Source organism: Cebidichthys violaceus, unplaced genomic scaffold (genome assembly GCF_023349555.1).
Source record: "Cebidichthys violaceus isolate CVI_PGR_0920_01 unplaced genomic scaffold, fCebVio1.0.p SCAF_53, whole genome shotgun sequence".
Classification (NCBI taxonomy): Eukaryota; Metazoa; Chordata; class Actinopteri; order Perciformes; family Stichaeidae; genus Cebidichthys; species Cebidichthys violaceus.
Window position 1 is genome coordinate 345001 of NW_027176739.1, and position 19880 is coordinate 364880.

Consider the following 19880-nt stretch of genomic DNA (forward strand, 5'->3'; position numbering starts at 1 on the left):
ATATTGATGATTGTTTAAAATGTTAATTTTCAAATGAACATTATGAAGTATGACAGATTGTTCTCATATCATTCTCACTTTGATCCTCTCGTCACGTCACAGATTCAGAGTCTACTACATGCGTTACATAAGTTCATCTCTTTTTACAGCCTGCTGAACATCTGACCTCGCCGATAACAGCCGAGGATGTTGTTCCTCATTAACACGGAGCCATAAAAACTCTGTGTTCACTTCACGCCGTCAGAGACTCAGAGCGTCGACTCACCGCCGCCCGGATGTCCACGAGGCGTTATTATAAATACCGTGTTTTATATATTACGCATATTAAACATCATGATGAGTGAAGCTTTGCAGTAAAGCAGAAGTTTGTGAAAGTGAAACTTGTTTCAAAGAGATGTATTTATTTCTCTACTTTTAAAAATAAAATTCCATCCACATCATCTTCATTTCACGAAATATCTTTGTTCAAAACCAAACAGTATAGATAAAAGCTCATTAAGTGGTTTTAACGATACGTCAAATACCACAGAAGAAGAATCTGAGTGAGCTTTATTTAACATAAACAATAACAACTAAACAACACTAAAGCAATAGAAAAATATGTATTCATGTATACATATTTGATATTTGTAGCCATGGTGAAACCTAAACGTGACTCTTAGTTTCTGCTGAGCGTCACTTCACAACATGAGGAGATGAAAACACAAGAAAAACATTGATTGTGAGACTTTTTATACAAAATATTCAGACGTCTTTGTTGTTTGAAGTGAAACCATCTGTTGTGTTATGACGTCATCATTTTTAAATATCTAAAATTTTCAGTTTGTGTTTGAACGAGAGGCCAAAACGTAGAGAAAAATATCCTTTAAAATATATAATATATATATATATAGATATATGTATATATCTATATATATATGTAAAAGTGTAGGCGGGGCTTTAAGCAATGGTTCCCAAACACTGGGTCGGGACCCACAGCGGGGTCGCAGGAGATCGTATCATTGTCGCCAAATAAATTAGCAGAATTCCTTCCATCTTTTATTTAACATCTGCTGCACATCTTTGAGCCACATGAGCATAAATATTGATATCGTTACATCATAATATTTAATCTAATATTAAAGGCATATTATGTTTTGATGTTTTGAAGCCTTAAATTCTGCGATTTTGCCGTCGCCATCTTGTTTTTTTGCAACCAGTGAACAGGAAGTGACCATATATGGACTGAGGAGGAGTGACGTAGAGACGCCATATACGTCTCCGGTAGAGACCTGTCAATCAGCGTGTAGCCCCGCCTCCAAAGCATGCCCTGCTTTATGGTCTGTTTGACTGTAAATGGACCATAATGTACTAAATGAACATCATGCTGTATTGAAGAAGACTTGAAACTACAGATTGAGACCATAAACTCATGTTTACAATGTTTACTGAGGGAATAAATCAAGAGAGAAGTAGAGTCATTTTAGACTAGACTTCTATACAACCAGAGGAGTCGCCCCCTGGTGGACACTAGAGAGAGTGCAGCTTTAACACGCAAAGCTTTGAAGCACTTTAAAGAACTGGAGGTTGTCTCCTGGTTCAGACTACTGAGCCTCCATGTTGTTCTTCACTAAAGTCTTCCTCACACTTGATTGGTAGATGACTTTATTTGCAGTGCGAAAGCTAAAAAATCAGACTTTGTTCCTATAAAAATACACATTGCTTTTTTTGTCGCGTAATATTTTAATTGAACCTCACTTTCATGTGATGATTTTACCGTGAAACTACATTAGGATGAAAACTAATTTAATTTAAATGAAATTAGAACAATTATTCATGTTAATATGAGGTTTGTTTCTGTGTTTAAAGTGTTACAGACATGTTTCAGGTCCGTAACACTTCAACCGTGACTCGTATTCACAAGGTAAACATGTCAAAGTGCATTCAGATGAAGTAAAAAAAAAAAAGTAAAAAGTGGTCTTTTACATCATTTTAAACTTTTCTCAACCTTTTGTTTTAACGCATGAAGCTGAATTACAGATTTTCAGATCACTTTCTCTTTCTTGATAAAACGTCTCTGCCTAAACGTTTCTCTGCTGGCTGTCGTCCATCGCTGCTATCAGAGCTCATCACGCCTCCTCAGCAAACATATCTTCGTCTCTGTGGTGAAACCATTTTTACTGCCGCCCCCCCCCCATAATAAACTTTATGGTGGTGAAGAGGCCGAGCTCTCATTACGCTCTGTTTACCCAAAAATGTGCCACAAACACAGCCGTTGCTACTCACAACGTGGATCTGCTCTCTTTGTCCTCGTTCACGTTCATAAAGATGAGTAAATGTAGATCTCCTCTTTCAGAAAACACATTTTTAATCTTGGTTCTACATTTTTAAACATCTGGAGACTTAAGCAGGTGGCACCGGGAACAATCTCAAGTTTGGGCTGCACCAAATAATTTAATTTAGTTGACGTTGCCGAACACACGTGGCTAAAAGATCCAGACTGGTTTTTCTTAGCAATTTTACTTTGCATTGAATAAAATCCCATATTCAGATGTTTCCATTAACACATGCAGAAAACAAAGCTGTGGTTTATCTAAAATATAGATCTTTCAAATGGTCAGTTTACCTGTTCAAGATAATATATGGTGATGTGAAAATGGCAGTAAAAATGTTCATTTACGCACAAATTTGTAGATAAGACCTGTTGTGAAATTGGTTTTGATGGTTTGTTACTTTTAAAGTGTGTCTCCAGAAAATAAGGATTTGGGAATCACTGCTCTAAAGTGTGTTAGCGTAACAAAAAGTAAAGCTAGCATTTAGAAAGACGTGATATACATAAAACGGTTGTGATAGAACATTAAAACATGCCCTAACACAACATTAAACATGAGCTTGAAGATTTGTCTTATCCCCAGGAGAAGTAACGTTAGCATTAAAAATAGAGTGCTGATAGCATCAAGATGTTTTTATTTCAAAGCTCGGTCCAACCAGTAGGTGGCTAACGTGCTAGCTGTCTTTACAACGTTCAAAATTCGGGTCACCGCGCCTCTGGCATTTGCGTTCCACTTCGGAAAGCGGAAGCTACCAAAGCTTTGCTAACGTTAGAAACTATAAGTTACTTTTTGTCCGTGTTGTTTTAGATTTATTCATTTCAGAGTCTGTCTTTCATGGGTCCAGTTGGGATGGGTAAACTAGATCAACATATTAACCGGTAGTCCTGCATGTCCAAACGTCTTTGTTTGGTCTTGGCTTTGGTCCAGGAGGGAGATTTCGGATCAAACTAAGAAGTCTGGAATAAACTAGGAAGCAACACCTAACAAAAACACCAACCACCCTTCCCAAATATAAAGAACTTACATTTCTATTTTCGGTAATTATAATATTGACAAAACATTCAAATCTTCAATCAAAGATATTTTCAGTTTGTCATTTACCAGTCGAGGGTCAGAGTGTTGACTTGAACAGTTATATAAACCTGTGATGCTCTGAGTTGGTTTCAGTTTGTGTCCTTGTTCTGTAATGTGTTTGATATTTTTTATGGTTCGGGCACACAGCCATTATTCCTCTTTATCCAACATATTGCAGCTTATCATGAGTGAATCAAGTGGAGTTGGGAGTGTCTACTATCTCTGTTGAACTATATAAGTGAGGCTGTGTTGTTGACTTGACTTTATCCTTCTTTATTCTGCACACGATCAGCTGAACTCAGAGGCTGAGGTTGAAAAACCTTAAACCATAAAGGAGTTTAAAGTTTAAACCATTTTTGGTTTCAGAACCAAATCTGTTAAAATCAGGTCAACTTTCCTTTTGATTAATAATCATCAATATATACTCACATCTTTACCACAAACAGTGCTGTACTTTAAAGATTTTACTGATACTTGCATCATTTTGGGCAAATATGAACTGCAAATAAAACCTGCAAATGCATTGTTTAAAGGTACCAATGAGGCAATAAAATACAAACCATGAAGTCCAGTTTGAGTAGCTGATTGATGCGTTCAAAGGTTTATCAGACAATAAAACACTTCACACTGGTTTATAATATTTGATAGGCCAACGCAGAGTGATTGCAGGAAGAGTTGAGCCTAGTTCAACATTTTTGGCGGGTGACTGTGTGTTGGCTGCAGCCGAAAAGTCCAAAAATTAGCTCCTAACGTCCTTTCCTAACCACTTCTCCTTGACCTCTATACTCATGGTCAAGGAAAGGTGTGAAGGAGAGTTCATGAGGAGTTAGGTTAGTTAGTTAGTTAGTGATGTTGGTTTTTAACAGTTTAATAATCTATCATAGGCCTAGCTTGTTTTGTTTCATTGTTCATTGACAGTTTCCAATATTTACTGTTCATTTTATTTTCTATTCTTGTATTTTTTAGTGTTTGAAGTAAATAAATACATGTGAAATGAATCTAAAGGGTTGTCACTGTCTGTTCATATTCATCAACATGAATCCCATTACTTTATGACTATGAGTATAATTGTTAAAGATAAGCATATCGTTTGTTTTTAATGGTGCGTTACTTGAAATGTTGTCGCCGCAAGGAATTGTGGGGCGGCATTATTCTATTTCCTTTCGTAAAGGAAGGTCCGATGTTTCCTATGCTAAAGGAGCTAATAAAGAAAGCATTGAAGCACCTTTCCTTGACATTTAGAGAATTCAAACTGTTATCATAGAGGACACTTAGATACTTCCGGGAAATTTCACTCAGTTAGGAACCTTCCTATCCATTGACTCCAATCAGGATGGAGGTGGCCTGACAGTAAAAATGACAATGTTCCAAGAGATGTTACTGAGGAAATCAACCTAAAACTAAAGAGTAAGGGGCTAGGGGCTTGACTATGCGTCCAAAGGAACATAGCATCCAGTGGAGTCCCCCAAGGCTCAATCCTTGGGCCTCTCATATTTTACTCCCAATGAAGGAAGACAGTTTTGGCCTCTTGTATTTGTATTTCGCTTCATAAAAATCGATTGTAACATCACCTACAAATTTCTTACTCAGCGTTCTGGTTGCAAAAAAACCCAACATGGCGTCGGCCAAAATGCCAAACTTGAGGCCTCAAAACGGCGGTCCACATACCAACAGGTGACGACACAGCGAGGACGTTCACTTCCTGTGTAGAGTCTGTGGTAGGGACGTAGATGGAGAGCTTTGCCTTCCTCAGCCATTTATGCTAAACCTAAACCTAATCAATACCCAAATGTACCAACTGAAACAAACTGATGCTGAAGTTAGAAACTACTTAAGGCCTCAAGTTCAAGACGGCAGTGTTGCGCCGTCCCTGAGATTAACCGACACACCGCTGATAGTCTCTATCAGTGGGAAGATAGGACTGTTGTTGGAGGCCAAATGGACCCAGAAGGACAAAGGTCTGAGTGAGGACACACACACACACACACACACACACACACACACACACACACACACACACACACACACACACACTGTAGCAGATTGCAGGATCCTGTGCTCTGTTTGCCCAGCGTTCCTCTTCGCCCTTTGAACACCACACCTCAACTGCTGCATCAACCTGTGTGTGTGTGTGTGTGTGTGTGTGTGTGTGTGTGTGTGTGTGTGTGGAGGTGTCTTGTCTTTCGTCCTTTATGTCTTTCATTCCATCTTTCTGTTTTTCTTTAGGTTACTTGTTCTTCCTTTATTTCTGTCTTTGTTAAATTTGTTTAAAAGAAGCCTCTTTCAACGTGTAGTCGTGTTCATACGTAACATTTCTGAAACACGAGGTGAAACATGCACGTGGTCATCAAAGACACTTTAATAAATGTATAAACTATCATCTCTTATGCACAAAGATAATACATTTAATAAGTTCAATGAACCTTTAAACACTAGTTGAGCCGATTGTACATCGTTAAGGAGATCCGTCTGTGGAGATGATCTTTTCCTCCTCCAGCCACAGTAATAATCAGACTATAATGAATTAATACATAAACAACAAAGCTGAGTAACTGTCATGACTGAATGAAGCTGTAATGAACAATAACGTAAAAGTCTCCTCTGTCCGAATTTAACAGATAAATAAAGTCATCAATGTTACATATTTAATGTCTGAAAAAGGGCTTTTGTTTCTCTGTTACTTCCTGTTTGTGTTGACAAATAAAGTTTTACAAACATATTGTGATTTAACTCTCATGTAAAATGAGAGTAAAGAAAGATCAGGTAGTAGAATTTACTCATTTTTTATCATTAACTTGCAAATATAACTTTATTCATTAAAAGTGAATTAAACCTAAAATGTTTAGTTTACATTTTCAGGATGTATAAACATGAGTTGAGCTGATTTGAAAAGATGAGGTGAGCTCACTAAACTTATTAATCATTTAAAAGAAAACAAAACTAATTACATTTTTAAATAAACATGACTTCCCAGCATGCATTGTTTTAGACTTTTCTTTCTTGTAGTTTGAAGAAAACAGACATGATGGAAACTTGTTGTTTGTCTTTAATACATGTTAAATTAACACGTGGTCAGTTTGTTTTTTGTTTTTTTTTACAAATTACAGTTATTAACATAAACATGATAAAGTCTGAGATCATAATAATTTACAAGACATTTAGTGTTTGTGAAGCAGAAGAGAAAGGAGATTCAGGTGTGTTTTGCTGTGATGGAAGAAGTATTCAGACACTTTACTGCAGTAAAGGTATTACTACCACACTGATATACCTGCTGCACCTGCTGCATTAAGGTGTTTGCTGCATCTTAACTCCTTTATATCCTGCTGTTTAGTTTATTCTACATCAATGCATCATATTCTATAAGATCATCAGATGTTGGTAGGGTTGCTGTCCTATTCATACTTTTGTCTTTTTTTTGGGGGGGGGGGGGTTGCATGGAATATTTTTAGTGTGGTAGTGATACTTTTACTTAAGTAAAGGTTGTGAATACTTTTGTTCACCAGGACACAAGTTCAGTATCATGATTGAAATTAGCTCATATGTGTTAACAACAAAGAGCAGATTTGTCAAAAAATAACACAAAATAACACAAAGACAATATTCAGAAAAATTGTACGAGTGCATCAAATATCTGGAACGCGACCAAAAAAACAGACCCACGCTGCGTCAGAAATCTCCTCGTCATCACTGTCGCGTTGCATTGTGGGATATTTATGCCAGCGTTTGTATATACTGTAATATTTCACCAGGAAATAGTTTCAAATTCACAATCTATTGGTTTCATACCAAGGTCTCGGACATACTAAGAAACCTCACACACTGTTTTAGCGCATTAAATAGTTAATGTGGAATATCACAACGCAACCCCAGTTTCTATTGTTTAGACTTTATCTTTTCATTTCTGGCAGAATAGACACCGGAAGTGCATCGCTGCATCCGCATCGTAAAAACAACATTTGGTCTTTTCAAACAGAAATGATGTACGTGTTTATTTGCATATATATATATATTATAAGTGAGATCACAGGTGGTTACATGTTAACGGCAGGTGTGAACACTCCAGAAGTCACATTTAAATAGGTGTTGTTTTAGGCACCCCTGGTTCTGGAAGTCAAAGACAATCTTTTTTAAAAAGACATCACATCACATGACTCATAATTGGGGTTCTTCTACGACTTACATGAACATGAATCTCTCCTGGTTGAACTACTGTGTTAGAAAATATCTGCTACTTTGATTTAAAAGAAAAACCCTGCAAGACATACAACTTCCCTGAAGAAATGAACTCCAACCAGCCCAGGGTTCAGCTCATGCTAGCTCTACCAGTGTAGCTTTACAGCATGGTGGAATTACTCAGTTAGCCAACGAGTTAGCTGGCCAGCTCGTTGATTCCTCCATGCTGTAATACTACACTGGTTGCAGATAGCAATGATCTTTCCTACGCTGTGACAAGAGCGTGTGGCTGAAGCATTAAGTTGTTACATTTTATTTATTTACTCTCTACGCTTTATAACGTTACTACTTTACTGCCCGTTCTAGTCACTACTGTGAAACCTCACCTGACTTAACCTGTGACAATGGTCGCTCTGGCAAACAATTCAAACTGGTGGTCGGAACATAAACCCGTATGCTTGTTTAAACTGTTCAGGATTATATTCAGTAACATCGAGGACGATGTGGAAAGAAACAACTCTAAATGGCAAAAAAACCACTTCCAGAACCAGCGGCTCGTCTTCGGGAGTTTGTTCCTGATCACATGACCTGCATCCAAACACTGACTCTGCTACAGTCTGGATTTTATAATCCTTCAAGGGTGCAGAAGATATTTCTAAAAGAAGCAGGATAGGTGGTGTTGTTTTTTAAATCATCATAAAGCAAAACACAAATATCTGGAAACTGGATTCACCCTGAAAACCCTCTTTAAGTAGCTTTAGAGTTAAAAGAACACACATATCTTTCACACTGTCAGACAGTATCTTATATATTCTGTATCTGCTCTTCATTGCAGCTAAATTACGTTTTTATTTATATGGCTGCATCATTCCATCAAATGGAAACGTTCAAACATGTCATTTTGGTATCTTTGGGATTAAAAACGAGTGTGCAGCGATTGGACGGCTCAAAAATGTGAAACTTTTCTGTCTTTTTTTTTCTCAAACTTGTTGCTCTGTAAGAGTTTTGCAGCAAGCAAACATCGAATCAACAGTCTGATGGGAGAAAGACGTCCTGTTGCGGGTCGGATCTCAAATTTTACGGATAGAAAATGTGGAAGGATGTAGAAAGTTTCTCAGTTCGTTTGGGTGGGGGGGTAACTTTTAAGTCCAGATCCTCGAGATCCGCGTCCAAATAAAACGTATCTCAGTACTCCTCCTTGATGTTCAAAGGCAGGGAGGAAGGAGACACCATCCCGTTGCTGCCGCTGCTGCTCGTCACCATTGCGACGCTGCTCCCGCCGTTTCCGTGGAGGAGGACGCCGCCGCCTCCAATTCCTCCTCCACCGCCGCCGTTGCTGCCGGCGGGAGGCGTGGTCGTGGAGGAGGCCGGCTGCTGGAGCTTCTTCTTGTTGATCTTGCGCTCCTTGGCTCGGCGGTTCTGGAACCAGATCTTCACCTGGAGCAAAAACAAACAAAAAAAAAAGCTGCTTTTATTTATACTATTTGTTACAAATTAATGATGAAACAGTGTTTTTTAAAGATTTACGTCTTCAGTAGGAACCATCAGGCCACAGACAGGAAAAGTCAGACAGTATTTCGAGACGAACCAACATGTTGGTTTGGACATTTTTGTGAGATTTGTTGACTATAAGAAAAATATGGAATATTATATGAGAGAGAATACATATTTTTTTCAAACTGTTATTTGTCAAAACTTTCGGTGAAAATACGACGCTTTAAAAATACAATCTTTTTTTTAAATGAGCTTTCGCACTGCAAATAAATGCATGTGTTGAAGCTGCATTCTCTCTAGTGTCCACCAGGGAGCGACTCCTCTGGTTGTATAGAAGTCTAGTCTAAAATGACTCTACTTCTCTCTTGATTTATTCCCTCAGTAAACATTGAAAACATGAGTTTATGGTCTCAATCTCTAGTTTACAGTCTTCTTCAACACAGCATGATGTTCATTTAGTACATTATGCTCCATTTAGAGTCAAACAGACCATAAAGCAGGGGATGATTTAGAGGCGGGGCTACACACTGATTGACAGGTCTCTACCAGAGACGTATACGGCATCTCTACATCACTCCTCCTCAGTCCAGATATGGTCACTTCCTGTTTACTGGTTGCAAAAAACAAGATGGCGACGACCGTAATCCAAGATGGCGACGGCAAAATCGTCGAACTCGTCAAACTCGAGGCTTCAAAACTTCCAGAAACCAATGAGTGACGTCATGACGACTACGTCCACTTCTCATAGAAAGTCTACGGCATCAACCAGAGGAACGGGTGGTCCAGGTGTGCCTATATTTATATTTATAATATATATATATATATATATATTATACATATATAATATATATATATATATATATATGTATAATATATATATATATATATACCCAGTTCTCTTCATACATTCACTCTACCTTTCAAAATAAAAGCCCTAGACGTATCTAATTCAATGGGGAGCATTTGGCATGTCCCCGGTCTGTAAAGGCCTTAATGGTTTAATTTTCTGACATCACTGTCAAAGGTTGAATTCAATAACAATCACATCAAGGTTCACGTCACTACGTTGAACCTAAAACCTGTTAAAGCTGCAGTGAAATCGTCTCAGCAGTCCTGATCAATAACAATGATCTGTTAGCGTGTTGGTGTACCTGTCTCTCCGACAGGCCGAGCGTAGTGGCGAGCTCCGCCTTCCTCCTGATGGTGATGTACTTGCTGTAGTGAAACTCTTTCTCCAGCTCCAGACGCTGGTGGTCGGTGTAAACCACCCGGTACTTGTCTTTAGTCCGCGTCTTTCCGTCTGTGAAACACACAAACAAAATAAGAGTTACACTTAAATCTGAATTTACTTGCAGGTTGCTGCATATCTTCAGTGTGAATGTAAAGAGACTGTGACCGTCAGTTCAAAGCTTATGAGAGCGGTGTTAATCTTCTCTTGCAGCAACCTCAAATTTCGCAAAGTGAATCCAAAGCTTCATGAGTTAAAGCTGCATTCTCTCTAGTGTCCACCAGGGGGCGACTCCTCTGGTTGTATAGAAGTCTATGAGAAAATGACTCTACTTCTCTCTTGATTTATTACGTAAAGGAGTATTAAGTAAATTCCTTTCGTAAAGGAAGGTCCGGTGTTTCCTATGCTAAAGAAGCTAATAAAGGAAGCATTGAAGCACCTTTCCTTAGCATTTAGAGAATTCAAACTCTTATCATAGAGGACACTTAGATACTTCCGGGTAATTTCACTCAGTTAGGAACCTTCCTAAGCAAAACAAACATTTCCATTGACTCCAATCAGGATGGAGATGACCTGACAGTAAAAATGACAATGTTCCAATAGCTGTTACTGAGGAAATCAACCTAAAACTAAAGAGTAAGGGGCTAGGGGCTTGACTAGGGAACCAGGCATCAACTTCTGGTTCTTTAAAGTTCTTCAAAGCTTCACGTGTTAAAGCTGCATTCTCTCTAGTGTCCAGCAGGGGGCGACTCCTCTGGTTGTATAGAAGTCTAGTCTAAAATGACTCTACTTCTCTCTTGATTTATTCCCTCAGTAAACATTGTAAACATGAGTTTATGGTCTCAATCTCTAGTTTCAAGTTACAGACCAAAAAGCAGGGGATGCTTTAGGGGCGGGGCTACACAGTGATTGACAGGTCTCTACCAGAGACGTATACGGCGTCTCTACGTCACTCCTCCTCAGTCCAGATATGGTCACTTCCTGTTCACTGGTGGCAAAAAAACAAGATGGCGACGGCCAAATCGTCGAACTCGAGGCTTCAAATCGTCCACTTCTTGTATTCAGTCTATTGTTGCTACGAGTCTCTGGTTAAACTGAAACAGCTGTTGCTTGAAACAGAATGTGTTGGACAGTTTGATTGATTCTTTACAGTTTTTGCTAAAGAGTAAAAAAAAACAACACAAAATCACACCGACTGTTAGTGAGTGAAAGAAAGCGTAGTACTTTATATTGTGTGTTATAAAACCACTCACAGTGTTGGACACACTGATGGATCTGTGTTCTCACCAGGACTCCTGTATTCAAATACACAACCTGCCTCTGGTGGATTTGCATAAACTGACCCCGTATCTGCTTTTATTCATTTATGGACCAAGTGTTCATGTGTTACCTCTGTCCGATGTCTGTCACTACTCATTACACTGAATTTAACATCACTAAAAGTATATATATATATATATGAGGCTGAATTTGAAAGCATTTTTAGACATGTAGGATAGTTCCGGATGCCTCAGAGGACTTAATAATCTAAAACCCTTGACTTAAATAAAGAAAGATCAGGACTACAGGTTATTTTAGGATAACTTTGTGCTTTGTGAGGATAATAAATGCACAATCATAACGAATGTCCAGTATGTTTCACTTCATTATCGACTATTGCACAAAATAATCCAGTTTTTCGTCTCTTTTCCAATGTGATTCTATTACATGACGGACCAGGAAGTAACCACAGACCGTATAGAAGAAGTGGACGTCGTCATCATGACGTCACTCATTGGTTTGTTGTTTGATGTTTTGAAGCCTCGAGTTCGGCGTTTAGCCCGTCGCCATCTTGTTTTTATCAACCAGTGAACAGGAAGTGACCACATCAGGACTGAGGAGGAGTGACGTAGAGACGTCGTATACGTCTCTGGTAGAGACCTGTCAATCAGCGTGTAGCCCCGCCCCTAAATCATCCCCTGCTTTATGGTGTGTTTGACTCTAAATGGAGCATAATGTACTAAATGAACATCATGCTGTATTGAAGAAGACTGTAAACTAGAGATTGAGACCATAAACTCATGTTTACAATGTTTACTGAGGGAATAAATCAAGAGAGAAGTAGAGTCATTTTAGACTAGACTTCTATACAACCAGAGGAGTCGCCCCCTGGTGGACACTAGAGAGAATGCAGCTTTAACACGTGAAGCTTCGGATTCACTCTGCAGAACTGGAAGTTCCCTCCTGGAAGTAATAAAGGAAGTTGTAATTCCACCACTTGGCCACAATAAAAAATGTGTTAAAAACCCAGTGATCTTCCTGAGGGGTCGGTATCAACAAGAACCTAAAACCTGCAGAATTAACATATCACTCACCCCTTCATCTAAAGAAGGCTCCATTCATGTTTTCATGTAACGAGTTGCTGGACTTTAGAAGGAAAACTAGAGTATTCTTCTGTGAGACATGAAAGACGTTGAATGAAGACAGCTCTGTGTTAAACAACATGAAGCTAATGACTCTACAGTATCTGCTCTGTTATCAACTACAGCGAAGCGACAGAACAACCTCCAGAGAATGAAAGAGAAACTAGTGAACCACGAAACATCAAAGTGAATTAAAGCAGCTCTCTTTAACACGCTCTGATTCAACATTAACACTGAACACACAACAGCTTCATTAAGTGAAGCGTCTCTCGTCTTTAAACACACACACGTCCTCTAATCGGTCACCGGGGGGAATTTAGAACTCAAACATTTTAGTTTGGGGGGGGGGGGACATCTGTCCGAAGCGTTCACGTTCTGCTTCATTTGTTAGAAAGTAAAAAGTAACAGTTTGATTGTCCGTCGACCCGATAAAGAGCCGCTAATGAGACCTCGTTCTGTTGGACACAGACAGGCTAGCAGTTTCCCCCTGCTTCCAGTCTTTGTGCTAAGCTAAGCTACGCTACGCTAAGCTCACCACGGTTCTTATCTTAAGCCCTTTTTCAGACGTTGAACACGTGACGTCGCTTCATGTTTATTTATTTAATTGTTTTCTCTCAGAGGAGAGAGGAGAGGAGAGGGAAGAGGAGAGGAGAGGAGGAGAGAGGGAAGAGGAGAGAGGAGAGGAGAGGAGAGGTGTCAATAATTCAATATTAATAAAACGCAGAAGCGTGACTGAAACTTTCCCCAAAAAGTTGAACCGTTCCTTTAAAATGAAGTGATTTGTGACTGTGAGTCATGAGCAGAAATACTGGAGTCTAAAGTCCTCGGGGAGCCAGACTCATACTCTTCATATGATCATATTTAATGTGTATAAATGTCTAAATGCAGGAACACAAATCTCCTCATTTTACTGCACTTAAACCCTTCAGACAACGCTGTGACTTTAAGAGTCCTGAAACGATAAAACTGAAGTTATTAATGAGAAGAAAAACAATACAAATATCAGGGGCATACCTGATACTTTTCCTTCACTAACGCTTGTATTTATCTCGTATTCATCACTGCGTCACATCTGAGCATATTTTTTATAATTACCAGTTTCCAGGACGTCATTATTATGACACGGACACTCCGACATGTCCGCCCTGCCGCTAAGTAAGACGGACGAGCCTGAAAGAGCAAAACACACATGTGGTTTACAGTGACGTTAATAGGTATGTTCTCTACTGTGTGATGTTTACTGTAATATCGTGAACGTACAGTGGGGGGGTAGTATACTTTATGTAGTATAAGTATGCTAGTATTCTCAGCTTAATGCAGTAAAAGTACACAAGTATTCTCCACTTCATGCAGTATAAGTACACAAGTATTCTCCACTTCATGCAGTATAAGTACTCAAGTATTCTCCACTTCATGCAGTATAAGTACTCAAGTATTCTCCACTTTATGCAGTATAAGTACTCAAATATTCTCCACTTCATGCAGCATAAGTACTCAAGTATTCTCCACTTTATGCAGTATAAGTACTCAAATATTCTCCACTTTATGCAGTATAAGTACTCAAGTATTCTCCACTTCATGCAGTATAAGTGCTCAAGTATTCTCCACTTCATGCAGTATAAGTACTCAAGTGTTCTCCACTTCATGCAGTATAAGTACTCAAGTATTCTCCACTTCATGCAGTATAAGTACTCAAGTATTCTCCACTTCATGCAGTATAAGTACTCAAGTATTCTTAGCTTCATGCAGTATAAGTGCTCAAGTATTCTCCACTTCATGCAGTATAAGTACTCAAGTATTCTTAGCTTCATGCAGTATAAGTATTTAAGTATTCTCCACTTCATGCAGTATAAGTACTCAAGTATTCTCCACTTCATGCAGTATAAGTACTCAAGTATTCTCCACTTCATGCAGTATAAGTACTCAAGTATTCTCCACTTCATGCAGTATAAGTACTCAAGTATTCTTAGCTTCATGCAGTATAAGTGCTCAAGTATTCTCCACTTCATGCAGTATAAGTACTCAAGTATTCTTAGCTTCATGCAGTATAAGTATTTAAGTATTCTCCACTTCATGCAGTATAAGTACTCAAGTATTCTCCACTTCATGCAGTATAAGTACTCAAGTATTCTCCACTTCATGCAGTATAAGTACTCAAGTATTCTCCACTTCATGCAGTATAAGTACTCAAGTGTTCTCCACTTCATGCAGTATAAGTACTCAAGTATTCTCCACTTCATGCAGTATAAGTGCTCAAGTATTCTCCACTTCATGCAGTATAAGTACTCAAGTATTCTCCACTTCATGCAGTATAAGTACTCAAGTATTCTCCACTTCGTTTCACTAAAGTCTTCATGATTTCTGATCTTCTGAACTACACTTTAACGAGTTGTTCATCTCACACTATCAAAGCACTTCCATCACTGATTTTAAGATTCCCTCATGAAATGTGTGAACTTGATGAACTTGATGAACTTGATGAACTTGATGAACTTGGCTCCGTACCAACAAAATACTCTGGTTTTGTTCACACCGTCAGCTCAAATGTGTTTTTATACCGTCTGGACATAAATATAACATAGTATGTTATAAGTATAAGTACAACATTTAGCTAAAATTACTGGCAATCTTCAAGCATCATGGCGCCCAAAGAGCGAGCGTACTAACGTGAAGTCAGAGCTTCATGAGTTAAAGCTGCATTCTCTCTAGTGTCCAGCAGGGGGCGACTCCTCTGGTTGTATAGAAGTCTAGTCTAAAATGACTCTACTTCTCTCTTGATTTATTCCCTCAGTAAACATTGTAAACATGAGTTTATGGTCTCAATCTCTAGTTTACAGTCTTCTTCAATACAGCATGATGTTCATTTAGTACATTATGCTCCATCTAGAGTCACACAGAGCAGCTATATAGCGTTTCCTTTAACCCCCCCCCCCCCCCCACCCCTTCAGTCCATCCTCGTTCTCATTCACGTGAACAGAGGAAGAAACAATAGTCTGGATTCAACGTATCCTCGTACGTTTTCCTACGTTTACCAACTTCAGCTTGTTACATGAATACAGTCCTTTCAAAATAAACTTCTGGACTTCACAGGAAACAACTTAGTTAGGTTTAGAAGAAGATGGTGAAATAAGTAACAGTTACAGAAGTAACTAATTAGGAAAGTTACGTGAGGAATAAATCACCGTTGACTTCTGGTTGAGAACAAACATCGGTCTTCTGGCTGAGAGACGACTTTTTGTTCCATTTCCACCGCCAAGTTTGTGCTTTTACTTTCTTTATACTTCCTCCTTCATGATATGTGATATGAATAAGAACTATTCAAGTGTTCATCCTGAGAAGTTGATTCACCTCACACACTCACTCACTCACTCACACACTCACACACACACACTCACACACTCACACACACACTCACACACACACACACACACACACACACACACTCACTCACTCACTCACACACTCACACACACACACACACACACACTCACACACACACACACACTCACTCACTCACACACACTCACACACACACACACACACACACACACACACACACACACACACACACACACACACACACACACACACTCACTCACTCACTCACACACACTCACACACACACACACACTCACACACACACACACTCACACTCACACACACACTCACACACACACTCACTCACACACTCACACACACACACACACACACACACTCACACACACACTCACACACTCACACACACACACACACACACACACACACACACACACACTCACACACACACACACACACACTCACTCACTCACACACACACTCACACACACTCACTCACACACACACACACACACACACACACACTCACACACACACACACACACACACACACACACTCACACACACACACACTCACACTCACACACACACTCACACACACACTCACACACACACTCACACACTCACACACACACACACACACACACACACACACACACTCACACACACACTCACACACACACACACACACACTCACACACACACTCTCTCTCGGGTCACACTTCACACACTTCAAAGTGCGGACTGTCTTGTAAACTCTTGTCTTCTCCGCCCAGAGACAAGAGGAGACAAGCGGAGGACAAAGGACGAGCTCAGCCGCCCGGAGTCGCTTCCAGCCGGGGTGTGGGGGGGGGTGTGGGGGGGGCATTAGCATCACAACGCCTCTAAACCGGCTTCACACGTTTGATCCGCGCCGGGATGACGGGACCACGGTGGGAACGAGGAGACCTGACTATCGATATCGACATACTTCACCTCTCATCATATAGTATCATAGTATTATGTTATTATAGTATCATAGTATTATATTATTATAGTATCATAGTATTATAGTACCATATTATTATATAATCATAGTATTATATTATTATAGTATTATATAATCATAGTATCATATTATCATATTATTATATAATCATAGTATCATATTATTGATGTTCTTTATATTTTGAAGATGATCGATTATTGCTGCGCTGTCGATGCACAACATCAAACAGACAGATGAAGAAAAAGTTCATAAAATGAGAGAAAACACTAAATATTCAGAGAAATAACAATAATATAAAATCATAGAAAGAAGGAAAAATAGAACTGAATTTAAGAAAATCTAAAAAACCTATGATCCAACAAACAAACCCGCTTATATTATTATTATTATTATTATTATTATAAAAGGGCTACAGGCTATTATTTAGACGATTTCTTCCCTTTAAATATCATATTTATATTCACATTTAAATCATAATTATTCAGTGTTTTGCAGCTCAGTTGCCCAACTTCCAACCCCCCCCCCCCCCCCCCCCCCCCCCCCCATGTTTTGATGTTCTGCCTCCTCCTCAGGATCAATTCAATAAAGATTAGATATGTGAAGTTGTATTAAAGTCCTACTTGGGTTGGAGGGCGGTGCGGAGCTGCGCCGCATCCAGTCGTACGGGTTCCTCCTCTGCGGGGATCCGGGACACAGCTGCCCCGCAGCAGATGATGCGTTCAGGGACGTGGACAGCAGGCCGGACTGTCCGGAGAACTCCGGGGGGCTGAACCCCAGGGTGGGACCCACACCGGCGGGTGCGGAGGGAGGACCCCCGGCCGCTGCGGCCGCCGCCGCCGCCGCCGCGTAATGGTGCGACGACCAGTCGTCCCGCGTCGGAGGCGGCGGAGGCGGGTAGGCCGAGCTCCAGCCGCCGGTGCCCGATCCGACCTGCTGGGCCGACAGAGAGTCGTTGTTGAGGCCGTGGTGGTGCGGGTGAGGGTGCGGGTGGTGCGGGTGATACCCGGCGAAGTCCGAGTACTGCGGCGGGGCCGGGAAGTTCTGCGGGCTGCTGAGGCTCAGGCCCGCGTGGCGGGTCACCGGGTTCTGGTGCGGGTACATGGCGGGGTCCTTGTCCAGCTGCAGGTAGCTCACGTACATCTTTCCAGGTGAGGGGACTCCCTCAGCATACTGCGGGTCCAGCCTGCCTCGCTCCTCGCGCGCTCTCTCACCTGACGACAGGTACCGTGAGCCTCGCTGTGTCTTCTCTCTACCTGTCCTCACCTCCACCTGTCCTCTCTCTCTCTCTGTTCCTCTGTGCGCGCGCTCCATCAGCTGCACGCCCGTTAAAAACCGCTGCCGGTCACATGGACACTTTATGGCCCTTATCTCCCTCCCTCAGCGTCTCCTTTCCTCCCTTCCTCCCTTCCTCCCTTCCTCCCTTCCTCCCTTCCTCTTCCTCGCTCCTCATCCTCGGTGTCACCACTCATGAACCACCTGTCACCTCTTTTCATCGGCGGAGTTAAAGCTCGTCTACGGACTACAATCCACAGCGGGTCTGTACCCCCCCCCCCCCCCCCCCCCCCACACACACACACACAGTCTCTCTCTATCGGACTCATTTGCATGACAGTCAGTCCGCTGCTGCATTTCAAAGGCCGCCTTCAAAGCGACAGAGACAAACTTACAAATGACGGTAAAAACAAAAAAAGACCAACATGTCGTCAGTCAGCGCGACGGCGTCATTTATTTATTTATTTATATTTTTAAGTTAATTTTATTCCGCTTCTTTATATTTCCTTTGTCAGAGTCGCTTCATCACTTTTCGTTTTTATTTATGTTGTGTGTTAAATAATAATAATAATAATAATAATAATAATAATAATAATAATAATATGAATATAATAATAATATGAATATGAATATAATAATATAATAATAATGATAATAATAATATGAATGTAATAGTAATAATAATGATGATAATAATAATAATAATGATAATATTAATTTCAAAAACAGTAAACCCATGAAAAAAGCACAGCTAAAAATCATAAATCTAAATGTTAAAAACAAACATCAACTATCAAACAAACAACTGAACTCTCTAAACAAAACGTTTCGTTCATCTCAATGAAAACATTTAAATATGTTTTAAATCAAGTTTATGTCACATAAATTACATTTGTTTTATATCATTGTTATTATTAGTATTATTAGTATTAATATTCATGATAATGATTATAGTTGTTATTAATACTTGATCTTTGTCACATATTCATCAAACAAGTGAAATAGAATAAAGAGACTTTAAAACACTTCAACTGTTTTAAACTTTAAACTTTAAACATCTTATTTTGTTATATTTCTGTCTCTGTGATGGAATGTGTTTAACTTCAAGTACAATTGATGTATTTGTACTTTACTTGAGTATCTTTGATTTATACTTAATACTTGATCTCAGAGGTACATATTGTACTTTTTAATACACTGCATTTGTTTTAAACATTTAGTTTCAGTACATTGTGAATGAAGGATTTCCCTCATAATTAAATATATTTTTATATATTTAGTGTGTACTTTTACTTCTCCTGATGAAATAAACAGTTTGTCACTAAATTAAACGTCAACAAATCCATCAGATTCCAACTTTAGTGAAGTCAGTTTAATAAAGTTTATGTCACATTTTGAAATATAATACAATGTAATAATGTGTTTTATATCTCAGTTATTAAATGTATTCTTTTGGTTTCACTTTTGATCTTTTTAACCTCACAGGTTTCATGTTAATCGTGTTCTTATGTTGTTATTGATAATGTTAATAACATGAATTTATATTCATGGTTTTATATTAGAATCTGTATGTAGATTATTATATGTGTTATGTATTTATT

General features: G+C 39.5%; 1 protein-coding gene across 1 annotated transcript; it reads right to left on the reverse strand.

Annotated features, from left to right (window-relative positions):
* Positions 1-6414: 6414 nt before the first annotated feature.
* Positions 6415-18300, reverse strand: LOC137888388 (homeobox protein CDX-1-like). The gene is made up of 3 exons (XM_068731782.1): positions 17628-18300; positions 10205-10353; positions 6415-8996 (listed from the first exon to the last, which is right to left on the reverse strand). Exons 1-3 carry the CDS (start codon positions 18145-18147, stop codon positions 8745-8747), a joined length of 921 nt encoding a protein of 306 aa, XP_068587883.1. The 5' UTR covers positions 18148-18300; the 3' UTR covers positions 6415-8744.
* Positions 18301-19880: the final 1580 nt, after the last annotated feature.